Below are 13,967 nucleotides of genomic sequence, written 5' to 3' on the forward strand. Positions count from 1 at the left end.
CTGAGGTGTGAATTCACCATCTGACTTTCTTCCTAACATCCAGCTGAGAACATAAACTGAGAGAAAAAAAAAACACTTTTGGCTTTTAGTGGGTGGAAGGGAAAGGAGTCATCTAGGAGATATATTCAATGACCATAGTTTTTGCAAACTTAACATTAAAAAAATGTCAGGGCATTTGTTTTGAAAAAGATTCCTTTATAGGGCTAGGATTTTAAAAAGCGAAATCCTGGGGGAGCTTTTTATAAACAGGTCAAGGTTAAGTAGTATGTGGAAATCTGAAGATGTGGACAGAGTGCTTTGGGTGTGCATGAAACATGTGTGATTATGGCCAAAGAGTCCCCTTCCGTGAACTAAAGTTTTTCCAATCACTACATTCACTATAAAAACATTACTGTATTATAAAGAACCTGGAAATGTTCAATTTCTTTCACTTTAAGTTGAGCAGCAGCTTAACTCTTTCTGAACATACCCTTGCCTGCAAGACCATAAAGCTGGTCACCTGACGATGCGACAGCTCCAGCGGTCTGATACACCGCAGCATGACACGTATTACAAGACTAGCTTTCAATATCAATTGCTGAGCAAGCCAAACCCCTGGTTGTCAAGAGATACATTAATGTTCAAACACGGAGCATCATGACCCATTTACTCCCTTTTCATATAAACAAAAGAATAACTTAGCAGAAAAACATTGGCAAAAGGCAGCAATGAACAAGAAATAAAAGAGAAAGAGATTAAAATCTCTGTTAATGGCTACTCAGCTTTAAGACATCTTAAAACTTTCAATCAGTAATGAACTCTTAAAGAAGACAATAGTCCAAAAAGGGCAGATTATGTAATCAAAGATCACCCTGAATTCCTGTTTGGATGCTCTTCTAAGAGTATTTGAGATTGATTGAAAGAAAAAGAAAGTGGAGTTAACATATCACCTTAAAAACTCCAAGTTCTTCACTTTTTAAAAAAATATTTTTATTAAAATATAGCCAACATACAATATTATATTCGTTTCAGGTGTACACCATAGTTATTCAACATTTATATACTTAAAGAAGTGATCACTATGATAAGTCCAGCAACCATCTGATACTGTACCACACGATCACAATATTATTGACTATATTCCCTATGCTGTACATTACATCCCCATGACTTATAAGTTTTAAACCTCGAAATTTGAACCTCTTATTCCCTTCACCTTTTCCTCCAGTTTTTTATTTTTCAATTACAGCTGACATTCCATATTATATTAATGTCAGGTGTACAGCATAGTGGTTACACATTTATATAATTTAAGAAGTGATCCCCCTGACTGGTCTAGTACCCATATTTGAATTGTACACTTTAAAATGGTTAATTTTATGTATGCGACTTTCACCTCAATTAAAATGAAAGCACTTAGAGGGAGAAAATAATAAATCCATGTAATGTTTCATAATGTGTTAATAAATTTTATTTTGCAAATCTAATTGGGGAAAGATACTAAAGCTAATGGAGAATAAAACATTCTGGAACATAAAAGAGCCCACAACCAGCATTTATGTAGAAAAACAGGTCAGTTGAGAGGACCATTCTTCCTGGGTGGAAGTAGCCCTGAGGTTTCTCACCTACAGACAGGAGGCGCCACGAGACAGCGGGAGTGGCGAAGCAGGCAAACACGTCATCTGTGCAGGAGAAGTGGGTGAGGTGAGGCAGGACCACCGACTGGCCCCGGCATTGGCCCCACATGTACACGTGGCCCCCCTGGGTCTTGGCAGCAGAAGTGTGGGCAGAGTGGCAGGCTGCAATCTCTACTACCCTGAAAAATTTTAAGAAAAATGCATGCCACTTCTGTATCACAGAAGGTAAATTAAAACTTCATGTTTGGAACACCTCAAGAAACATCTCAAGATCAAGGGACATTAGCTACCATGTTTCCCCAAAAATAGGACCTAGCTGGACTGTCAGCTCTAATTTGTCTTTTGGTCTTATAGTAAAATAAGACCGGGTATAATATAATATAATACCCAGTGTAATATAACATAACATAATATAACATAATATAATATAATATAATATAATATAATATAATATAATATAATATAATACCGGGTTTTATATTAATTTTTGCTCCATAAGATGCATTAGAGCTGATTGTTCGGCTGGTCTTATTTTCCGGGAAACACAGTATCAAGTCATATAGACAAAACCAAAAGACTGGGGCAAGAGTGCTGTGTTTCTCCTTTCCTGGCTGCCCTACTTCTCATTGTAACCCCATTCTGAGTTAGGATAAATAATACATACTGTTAAGGAAAACTTGGAAAAAGGGGCTAGAAACCAAAGTAAATGAGGCAAGTGGACTCTGACAAAATGTCCTGACAGTTCTGGGGGCTTGGACAGTAGCAAAAACATACTGTTCCGGTAAACCATTTCCTTACAAATACATCTTCTTCTCTCATCTCCTGCCAGAACTCAGAACACTCATTAGGCTAATACACACTACTGGTCTAGGGGTCAGGACTCTGAACATCTCAAGCCAAATGGACATCAAGCCAAACTCACTACAATTTGTCAGTCTGCTTCTTAAGTAGGGTCCCCAAATCAGAAATCAACATTCTAAAACTTGTGAGTACGACCTCACAATTTAGCTGAAGAAACAGTAAGCATCTATTCCAGTAACACACATTAAATTCAATCAATATTTAAACAGATCATGTCCTTTGAAGGGCAGATTTTATTTATTTAAAAGTTGTCTTAGTTGGCTCAGAGGAAAAGTTTGTGCTTCATCATGGTGACAGACCTTGTTTTACCTCCCTACTAAGGGGACAACAAGAAGCCTATATGAATTATACCAAGATGCACTGATGCCTGTCAATCACAGGAGGTCATTTTAGAAAGCTGCATAAGACTCACATCAAGTTCATGTTCATTCTGGCTGGTACTCAAATTCTTTTGTTCACAATGAGAATGTTAATACACAGAACAGGACAAAGCCAAACACCACAGCGCTGGCACACACACGTCCACAGTGCACACACAATCCCAAGACATCGTACAGCCAAGTTACCTTTCTTTCTCCACCATGATGTGTGCTGGGCTTAGCAGATTATTTTTATTGCCAGTTCCTAGCTGCCCATACGTGTTAGCTCCCCAGGCATAGAGCAAGCCCTCATCTGTTAGTGCTAGAGTGTGTGCATAACCGCAGACAATCTGCAAGTAAATTTAAATGGTTACCAAAAACAGGAAAACAGGAAGGACAGGGAAAACATCTACTTAAAGATTACAGCCAGCTTCCGCAGAATGCCATTTCATCATCAGGTGTGGGCTAACATTCTCTGGAATATTAAAAAAGCATTAGAAAAGCCTAAACCTGAGACCACTAACTCCTTCCAATCACTTTTTTTACTTGTCAAGACTGACATGCCCCCACCATGGTGTCCCTTCACATCGTCAGAATTGAGGGAGAATATACTATGAAATGTGGAAGCTGAAGGCACAGGGCACAGTTCGAAAAGACTTCGTGAAGAGTACATCTCCACTATTCGTCCAAGTCAGAGCCAGGAGATGGATGGGACCAGCCGCTAAGAGTCCACCACACGTACCTGGTTCACACACACGCTGTGCAAGGCTGCCACTCTCACAGGGGTCAGCTGGTTGCCATTGTTTCCCAAGCCCAGCTGACCATTGCCATTGTAGCCCCAGCCATACACCTTAGAGAGAGAAAGGGAGAGAACGGGCTTTTAAAACTGCTAGTGAGAGGGAATCGATAAACTTTCCCCACTTCCAACACCCATATTCTACTCTGTGATCCTACACTGATCTTCAAATGGAGGATGTGTTAGGGGTGGCGAATGACAGAATCTGGCATCTGCTCCTACTCCGTAACTTACTAGTTGGGTAGCCTTGGGCGAGTCACTAATTCTTGTTTTACACATGAGGAAGCTGAGGCTCCTTAACAATTAGTAAGCACCTACTGTATGTCAGGACATTGTGAAAGGTACTAGGAATATGTCTTTGGCCGTGGTTTAATAGGGGAGACGAACATATGCAAATGTTCTGCACGCAGGTGTCAAGTGCTGTCACAGACATAACCAAGGCACTGCAGCAGCAGGGAGGAGAAAGGCTCTGTCTATAGGAAGGAAGCTGAGGAAAGACTTTTCTGAAAGTGGCGATGTGAGCAGCAGGGCTGAAGGACAGATGAGGTGAAGGCATTCCAGGTACAGTCCACAGAATGTGATGGAGGCAAGTTCAGAAGACAAGTAGGTGGTCTTGGCTGGACACATCTGGGGTAAGTGGTAAAGAGAAAAAACTAAAAGGAAAGGCAAGCACCAAGGGGATAAAGTCCTAGGAAAAGTGGAATACTTCTATGGGTCTTTCACTGAAATATTTCAAAACAGAGATTTACTTAAATTTTCATTTTGGAAAGATCACATTGGCCACAACACGCAGGGTGACTGGAGTGTGTGAGACTGAGGCAGGAACACCATTCAGAAGAGAAACTCGTCTCTCATCAGCAAACAGGTGAGCTCTGATGAGCGTCCAAACCAAGGCAGTGGCAGCGGAGCCCGGAGGTAGCGAATGGACAGGGAAGGGGTTAGAGAGAGATATGACAGAATGTGGTGACCCTTAGATATCTGGAGTGAGAGAGAGGAAAGCAGCTAAAAGCTGCAAGGCTGGGCTGGGCATAGGTTCAACAGAAGTGTAAAAGGTTTAGAATAGCCAGTGTGGGACACAGGAAAAAGTACTGACCAGCAACAGACAAAAGGTCTAGCTCAAATTAGAAACCTAAGATGGGTGGTGGCACCACGCCTCATGGCAACACAGGGCAAACAAGCACCGGCTGGGGCTTTTCAGGACAATGTGACAGAGGGGAAAGGGGACATGGACATTCAGGTATTAGCAAGAAATGGTTAAAAGCATTTTCAATTTCAGAAGTGCAACAGGTTTGAACTTTGGCAATAGACATCAAAATTTTTAATGGCATACTCCCTTTCTGGGAACTTATTCTATAGAAATATTTGCTTAAGTGTACAAAGATATACACACACACAAACAGTAACACAGAAAATCAGTGAAACATTGTTTATAACAGCAAAAAGTCAGAAACAATTGAAATTTCCATCAGTACAGCTCTGGACATGGCTCATCCACGCAAGAAAAACTAAGCAGCCATTAGTATATGAAAAGTAGCTACAAATGGTCTGAGTAAGATTCAAGCAAAACACATGTTGTTAAGCAGGGAAGTTACAGAACAGTACAGAGAAAAGCAGTAGGTATAATAATCCCATTTTTTTTAAAAACGTAATTATACTCACCTATATATATAACTGTTTATAGAGAAAAGTCCAAAAGGATATAAATCAAACTATTAACAAGATTTGGGAAAAGAAATTCACTTTTTACTTTATTTGTTTTCCTTTGTTAAAATGATCACATAATAATACTTTCTAAATTAAATTTATTTTTTTTTAAATGGGAAGTGACGAATACTGGAATGGAGAATGTTATATGACTATCCCAAGGAATTCTGAAGTCACCCAGGATATCAGAATTGATTCAAAAAATAACCTACCAGACATGAGCGTTCAGTAAATGCTAAAGCCCTCTAGCACCCCAAAGCATGATTCCATAGGTCTGTGTCCAGAGCTGTATCTTTGGATAATTTTTGTGCACTAAGACATACATAGGTGGTAACATGCCCATTTAAATAGAAATGGCAACTAGGATAATTTTACAAAAATAACCATCCGCTCCAAAGTGACGATGGTAGAGGTTCACTGAAAGGTGGGCGTTTTAAAGTAACTAAACAGCAATCAGGACAAACAATTCTGCGTTTGTTTGCAAATTGCTTCTTCCTGGGAACAAACATTTCAGATGTAGACAGGGAGTTAGTTCTACACACTTCATGTGCATTGGAGCCGCTGCCTGCTTACAACCAGCATCAGCCAACTGTAAAGAGTGCACAGTTGATTTTTTTTGTTGGAAGAATAAGGTATATCAAATTCTTTTATCCATTACACTAAATTACAAACAAACACTATAAGTATTAAGCTGGTTGGATCTTGAAAAAAAATTAAATCTAGACACATTAGAATCTTTACTTGCAGATAAACCTTGGAAATAGAAAATTCATACTGGGAAGCAAACATCTTCTCGTTACTCCTCAGTCAGTAACCAGTTAACTATCAATGAAGCTGTCAAGTAAAGGAAGCCCATCCTTCCATGATCTAATACACACACCTCATGAAAAAAATGACATTTCATTGAAAGAAGGAGGGGGAAGAGAAAGGGGAATGCACAGAGAGCTCACCTCACCGTTGTCCAGAACAGCCATGGACGAGGTCTGACCACAGGCGATGCCTACCACCCTCTTAATGTGTAAACAGTTTGTAACTTTGCGAGGAGTTGGCTGATTTGCTGTGGACCCTGAACCCACCTGGCCACAGTTGTTATAGCCCCAAGCAAACACCTACACAGGAGAAGGCAGGAAAAGAAACAATGGTGAGGGTGAAAGTTCTACCTCTAACTACAATAATAATCATAAAATAAAAATAAAGCCACTTAGCGAGTACTTACATGTGCTAAATGCCCTCCTTGCTTTATATGCAGTAACCTATTTAATCCTCATAGGAATCCTATAAGGTGACCCTGGTGTGGATACTATTACCATCCCCATTTTATATATGGGAATGGAAACAGAGAGGCTAAGTGACTTGTTTGAGGTTCCACAGTTAGTAAGTAGTAGAAACGGAATTTGAACCCACGCCGTCCAGCTGTGCTCTTAACCACTATGCTGTATTGCCTCTGTAATGACGGCAGTTCTCTACGTTTCTAATCTGGCATCAATAGAAAATGAAGTATATGCCACATAAGTACCAGTGATACGAAAAATCTGCTTAACTCTTTGGCCACAAATAATCTTTTTTATTTTCACGGAAACCTTTCAAAACCACAGTATGCTTTTCCCTGCCTTGCTAACCACCAATACTGGACATTACATAACCTTTCCTGATGACTCAGGACCATCATGATTGGAATTATCAACTGTAGTTCCGTGTCGTAACGCAGTAATGCTTACAGTACTAAGGAGATGTTTGTCCTACAGAAATGACACCAGGCTGCCTGTCAGGCTATTCTTGGTAATATTTTCTCTGAGTTCTCATTTGCTGTCTGTCAGCTGCAAGCAGCTCCCCTCCTCAACTGCATCCTGCTTATCACTTCTGGCCTGTGATCTGCCATAGCCTGAAAACCACATTTCTAAGGGAGACACACAAATAGATCTATAAGTTAGTTCAAAGCTAGTAACAAAGATGAAAACAAGCAAAAAAATCACTTCAAGTTAATTAGCAACTGATTCTATCAAATAGGAATGTGACCAAAGAGAAGAATTAGGGGAGGGGGAATGTTGGCAGTAGAGGAAATAACTTCAACAAAAGGAGAACTTCTAAGGATCCCTCCCACCCCCGTTCACTTGCCAGCAGGAAGTGGTCCTCACTCACCCTGAGCTCTGGCTTCCATAATTCTTTCTTTCCTCTGTCAGCACCTTCTAAGTTACATGTCTGATGCTGCCCGAGGCAACCACAGCAACACCCACTATTGATGTCTTAAAAGAATATGTGCTATAGGTTCATTTCACAGGTACAAAAGGAATAACCTGCAATACTTCCTGCAAGTGGGTTCACAGGAATAGCTTGTATAATAATGCAAATATTTAGCACAATTATCCAAAGTAACAGGCTTAAGGTGAAAAATACCAGGAATCTATACTGTACAAATTAGCAAGTTCTAATGTCAACAATCATTCTTCTGGCACTTCTGAAAAATCCCCGATTCCCTTTCACTGTAGCTGCCTTTTCTGTAAAAGACGCGGACTGCAGTTCCACTAACCAAGAAACAGACTGGGAAGCAGTAGATTCGGGGCACGGAGCCGGTGTACCAGCCCTGGCTCCAGCACACCCCGGCCATGAAACCTTGATCTCCCTGAGTTCCTTTGGTTTCCTCAGCCATAACCCACCTTACTTAGAAAAATCGCTGTAACACCACTGAAGGATTTTAACAGGGAACAATACGACCCGATTTGTGTTTTAGAAATCAAAGGAGGTAGAGAATATTGGACAAGTTGACCAATCTAAAAGCTATGGAATAAAAGAGATCATGGCAATAGTCCAGGCAGATGACAAGGCCTGACCTAAGGTTATGGAGATGGAGAGGACCTAATAATAATACGAGATTAGAAGGTAGAAATCAATAGGCTGAGCAACTTTAAGACAAGCATGAAACTTGTGGGGTGAGGTAGTACAGCACCCACTGGAATCAACATTCTAAAGTTATTTTCTATGACATCATTACATTTACTAAAAAACAAAAGACACCTTAAAGGATAGGGTCACTAAAAAAAAGGTACAGAACACTGTCATAGACATCTAACTTGTAGTCTTAGAAAACAGCACAAGACTCAACTGCCTTAAGACTAAAGTCCACTTGCATCAAGAGTGGTCCTGATCACAAAACACAGGTTGTGTTAGAAAAAGAGTGCATTCCCAGAATGTTCTCAGCCACGTACACAGGCTACTATGTTCACACTATACCAAGCACAATATGGTCACTATTTTTTATTAAAGCAAGGCATGTTCACAATAGTCAAAAGGCAGAAACAATCCAAATGTCCATCGACATATGAATAAACAAAATGTGGCATACACATACAATGGAATATTATTCAGCCTTTAAAAAGGAAGGAAATTCTGACACACGCTACCACATGGATAAACTTGAAGATATCACGCTAAGTGAAATACGCAGTCACAACAGGACAAATACTGTAAGATTCAACTCATAGGAGGCACCTAGAATGGTCAAATTCACCGATACAGAAAGTAGAATGGTGGTTGCCAGGGGATGCAGGAGGAGGGAGAGGAGATGTTTAATGGGTGTAGAGTTTTTCAGTTTTGCAAGATGCAAAGAGTTCTGTGGATGAATGGTGGTGGTGATAACAAAACAGTGTGGATGCATTTAATGTCATGGAACTGTACACGTAAAAATGGTTAAGATGGTAAATTTTATGTGTATTTTGCCACATTTGAAAATAAAGAATGAAAGCAAGGCACTTACCTCTCCATCAGCTGCCAGAGCCATTGAATGATGTGAGCCGCAAGCTACTTCGACCACTTGCTTGATCAAGAGATTGGTACAGACTTGGATGGGAGCAATGCCTTGGTTGGTTGTCCCATTCCCAAGCTGGCTATATCCATTGTGACCCCAGGCGTAAACAACTCCATCTATACCAGGTGGCCACACACACAGAGTCAGCTCCAAGAAGAAACGGTAACCCCTGTACTTTCTTCCCCGGACTGTGCACAACTCATTCTCCAACCTTAATTTCTATCACATTGTCCTTCCTCCCTGTAAACTAACCACTGATGAGGGGTGGGGGAAAGAGGCATGGGTAAGAAAATAGGATAGACAGATGCAAAATTGTTACAGAAAGGACTTGGTGCTAATATAGAAAAAACATCGGCTTTGTGGTCAGAAGTCAGCTTACATATGCAAAAATTAGACCTACTAACCAAGGCTGATCTAGCTACTACCACGTCTGAACAGCCGCTACGCCACTAACAGAACCAGTGCAGAGCCCCTGATACAGCTTCACTCGTCACGGTGACCAACTAGCCATTTGGTAGCACCATAACTCCAAATGGACCTATCCCATCCTGGAAGGAGCAGCCAGTCATATTGACAAGAATCAACATATAATCCGGATATTTTAACAGCCTCAAAGAGAAGATACTGAATCCATGAAATGAACAGGAGACTCTAGGAAAGAACATTTAGAGAACAAGAAAGAGAGCTTAGAAATGGAACAGCAGAAATGTTAAAATTTGACATAAGGGTTGTGAGATGAGTTGAAGAAATTTCCCAAGAAGTAGATCCAGAATCTCTAACTTCTAAGAAGAATTCCAGAAATAATAGAGAAAACAAGGGAAATTGTCCATGAAATATTTTAAGAAAACTTTCTAGAAATGAAGGAATTTCCAGATTGAAGGGCCAATAGAATGACCAATATAATAAATTAAAAATTACCCACACCAGAGTATATAACCGTGGTTATTTCAGAACACTAGGAATAAAGAAAAGATCCTTAAAGTTTCCAAAGAGGAAGAAAGTCATATGCAAAACAGCAAAAGTCAGAATGCCATCAGCAGCCCTTTAAATTTGAAAGCTGCAATGACTTCAAAATTCTGAGGAAACAATTTCCAATTAGGAATTCTAAGCCCCAACAAACCACTGATCAATTGCAAGAGTAAAATAAAAACACTTTAAGACAAGGTCTCAAAGATTTCTCTCACACCCCCTTCTTTGGAAAGCTACTAGAGAATGTGTGTCACCCAAATGACGGTATAAGCCAAGAAGGATTATAGGACACAAAGAATAGGGGATCCAGAGAGGAGAAAGGTGAGGGGACTTCCAAGGGTAATGGTGAAATGAAGTTCTAGGCTGACAGACTTAGAGTGACCAGTCCCAGCTGACACGGGTCAGAGGGCTCGAGATGACCTGATGCACGCAGATGGACGGAGAGGCAACACTGCTCTGTAGAAGGGTTTGGGCACATGTTAGTGATACATGTATAGAAAAGGAGGTAAATGAACCCCAGGAAAACAAACAGTTGTACAAGAAAGGAGGTGGCTCGGCTCTAAATAATACTTACAGAGTCCTAATAATGTCAACGTTGAATATTGATTTCACCAAAATGGCGAGTCACTATATTGAAAGGATAAAGGGGAGGGAAGGTAGGGGAGAGCACTAAATTTTGTCTGCCATTATAAAAAGTCAAAGGCTAATATCTAAATTTTAATATTTAGAAATAGTAGTATAAGCATGCAAATTTAAAAATACGAGATTAAATATCAGAAGAAACATCTGAAAAAATTAAAAGTGGTTCTTTCTGAAATATAGTTTCTAAGAGTGAGGAGGGGGAAGATGAAGTATTTTTTACTGAAGGCCATAAACTATTTGATGGTTTAAAGTGTTAAATTGCTTTAAACTATATGTTGTAAAACATAAACAATACACATAAATATATATATTTACATATATATCTATATATAGATATATATTTACATATTTACATATACATATATATGATACATAATGTACATGTTTAATGTATATTGTGTAAAATGTATTATAAAAACCAAAACTGAATTAAAAACAAAAAGAAAAATATTTCCACAAGAAAATCAGTTTTTTATATTTATATTTTTGTTTTATGTTTATTTGTATCTTAATTATAACATTCAACATAGTTAAAACTGTATGATCTGGATGCCAAAAATAATTCCAAAAGAAGAAAACCAAAAATTTGAATGTATATGTTTTAGTATGTTTTCTCTAAAAAACTGCCTCAGTAATTTACGGCGAGAAGTCTACGACTAGTTAAAATTGGTATGTATTAGGAAAAAATAAAATCATTAGGTCACAATGGATGACAAGCTGAACCAGTCAGCAAAGCTGTAATGGCTTGAAAAAAAGCCAGTGTGAGGCCAGAAGGCATGATTACATAACACGGAAGTGAGATAATCACCTCATTATGCTCAACACCAGTTACACTTTTACTGGACAAGCACGCTCAGATCTGGATCTCACAGCTTCAGAAAGACGCAGACAGCTTGGAGTGGATTCAGATATGAGTTGGAAACAATCAAAAAGCTCACTACTAGGAGCTATGGCAACATCAAAGGAAGTCCCTGGTCTGGAGACAGAAAGGCAGGGGAGCAAACTGTCTCCCAAATGCCACTCTACAGAATCACCCAATAAAAAGCTGAGACCTCTGCGAGAGAGCGAGAGCAAGAGCTAATGTACCTTAAAATATAAAGGGAAGGACTCAGGTTATAAATAACAGATTTGCAGAGGGCTGTGGTTGCACACAGTGGAGATAAATGGCCAGAGGCAAATGCATAGTCTCCGTCAGTGATCCTGTGGAGGCCAAGAGAAAAAGGACAGGAATCTGTCCCACATTCTTTCCATTCGGTACCCACAGGAATGCCAGCGAATAAACCAAGATTTCTTGAATTCAAGGTTCAGGAACTACACAAAGACTGCAAAACTAGTTTTAACTGTTTATAAAAAAGTAAAACCTAAAAGTTGCTTGTTACCACAAATCCACTGAAAAATTAGGCTGGAAGGACTACTTGGTTTGCTATACCTAATCTTTCACAACTTTAAATAAGTAGCCTAAAACCTCAGAAGTTTGTTTAATTTATAAGTCATCTTATGGCTATTCCAGAGTTAGCCTGGCGTGTTTAACGTTCACCCCCAAAGAAATAAAGCAACAAAACCATTAGAAATGAATTATTTGATCCAACCCTACCTCCCCTTAGCTTGGAATTAACTGCTCGGTTTCCCCCAAATTGAAAAGGTGGACTTGTTCCCTCTTTACCTTCGGTGCTGAGAAGAACATGTGGTCCACTCCCATAACTAAGACTTTTTATCTTCTTTCCACATAAGGCTTCTAGCTTTTTGGGTACAAGTGTACTCTGGTTATCTCCAGTTCCTAGACAGTTACTATAGTTCAATCCAAATACAAAGACCTGGAAAACAAACAGTTCTGAGTTGTTTGGCCTAAAGTTACACAAAGGCTCCCTTATTCGCTCTGAAAATAAGACACACTCAAGTTCAGTTTGACAGCTCAGTGAGTAGGAAGAGATGAAAAAGGTTGTTAAGAAAAATTCAACCTCTGATGGTATTATTTAAGTTTTAGAATACTTGTTATACTACCAAACCCAAAGAGTAGTAGGGTGTGAAGTGGTGTTAAATCAAGAAAATTGAAAGAAAAGACAAATTAGATAAAAGACACAGTCTTCTTGAACTTCAGGTTCTCTTATCCCCCACCTTTCCTGGGCCTTCAAATTGCACACTTCAAAACTCAATCCCAAAATAACCCTTACAATTAAACTCCAGGTTTTGAAAGATTCTTACCTCGTCATTGTCAGTAACGTACAATGCTTCATTGGCTGACGTGCCAAAGACACATGCTTTCCGAATAGATGCAATTTCCTGAGGTGAGAGCAAAGTGAAGATTGGCCACTTTCCTACATCCACCATGACTCTGGCTTCAAGAAATTCCTATAAATAAGCTGACATGTCTGCTGTAACAAAGAAAAAGGATTCCAAGAAAATAATTAAATAACCACTAAACTAACTTAAAAACAAGGACACTGTTAATAACAGAAAACAAAAAGCTAATTCCAGAATAAATGACCCACCTTTGGTTAGGCAGATATCTCACTTTCCCCAGGAATGTGTCTAATCTTTCCTCCACCTTCAGACCTGGGCCTTTTCCTGTAATGGAAGGAAAACTTGCTAGAACCAGTTGCTTGTCTTGCGCACTTACAAGCCAGTGCTTATCTGTTACATGCATGCTTATGTGCAAGCAGACAGCAGATATGGAGGGAAGACATGCGAACTAGATGAAATCAGATGCCTCATCAGGTATTTTTCCCCCAAGTATTGAGATAAAGTTAAAGGCTGTAATACTAGTTTGTCTAAGATAGCTAATTCTCAACTAGGAGGGAGGGTGGGATGGAGGGAGGGTGGGATGGAGGGAGGGTGGGATGGAGGGAGGGTGGGATGGAGGGAGGGAGGAAAGAAAGTTACAAAAATCAGAATCCTTATCTCTACTTTCCCACTCTTCCACTACCATCACCAGAATGCAATGAAAGACCCCCAACCCCTGTAGAAAATCACCACCACGCCAAGCCACTGTTTAACAATGGGAATGGGACACCCGTCAGTCTAGAGTGGCAAAAATATTAAGCAGCACTAGCCTACGATTTACTGGGTGAAACCATAAAATAAAATATTATATTCTGGTCCTCACTTATATGACCACATTTTATACATTTACACAGATATTTTATTTCATACTGAGAAACGTTATATGAACAAAAAGGTAAGACAATTCACCCTAATTTTGCTGTTAAGAGTTGATGACT

General features: G+C 39.6%; 1 protein-coding gene across 6 annotated transcripts in view; it reads right to left on the reverse strand.

Moving 5' to 3' along the window:
* RCBTB1 (RCC1 and BTB domain containing protein 1) overlaps positions 1 to 13,967 on the reverse strand; it is a 49,519-nt gene that overhangs the window by 15,801 nt on the left and 19,751 nt on the right. For 3 of the 6 annotated variants that reach the window (XR_012495580.2, XM_019748027.3, XM_074329931.2), the window contains exons 2-9: positions 13,239 to 13,314; positions 12,952 to 13,118; positions 12,413 to 12,563; positions 9,088 to 9,254; positions 6,287 to 6,445; positions 3,579 to 3,686; positions 3,044 to 3,186; positions 1,605 to 1,795 (exon numbers count right to left, since the gene is read on the reverse strand). Coding sequence is in view for 5 of the 6 variants with exons in the window: in XM_019748027.3 (XP_019603586.1) it covers positions 1,605 to 1,795; positions 3,044 to 3,186; positions 3,579 to 3,686; positions 6,287 to 6,445; positions 9,088 to 9,254; positions 12,413 to 12,563; positions 12,952 to 13,077 (1,045 nt within the window). In the remaining variant the exon portion in view is untranslated. Of the gene's footprint in view, positions 1 to 1,604; positions 1,796 to 3,043; positions 3,187 to 3,578; positions 3,687 to 6,286; positions 6,446 to 9,087; positions 9,255 to 12,412; positions 12,564 to 12,951; positions 13,122 to 13,238; positions 13,315 to 13,967 lie in introns of all 6 variants that reach the window. The other 3 variants (XM_019748026.3, XM_019748028.3, XM_074329933.2) reach the window with 2 other exon arrangements.

This window comes from Rhinolophus sinicus, chromosome 16, assembly GCF_057876585.1.
Source record: "Rhinolophus sinicus isolate RSI-liver-muscle chromosome 16, RSI-T2T, whole genome shotgun sequence".
Classification (NCBI taxonomy): Eukaryota; Metazoa; Chordata; class Mammalia; order Chiroptera; family Rhinolophidae; genus Rhinolophus; species Rhinolophus sinicus.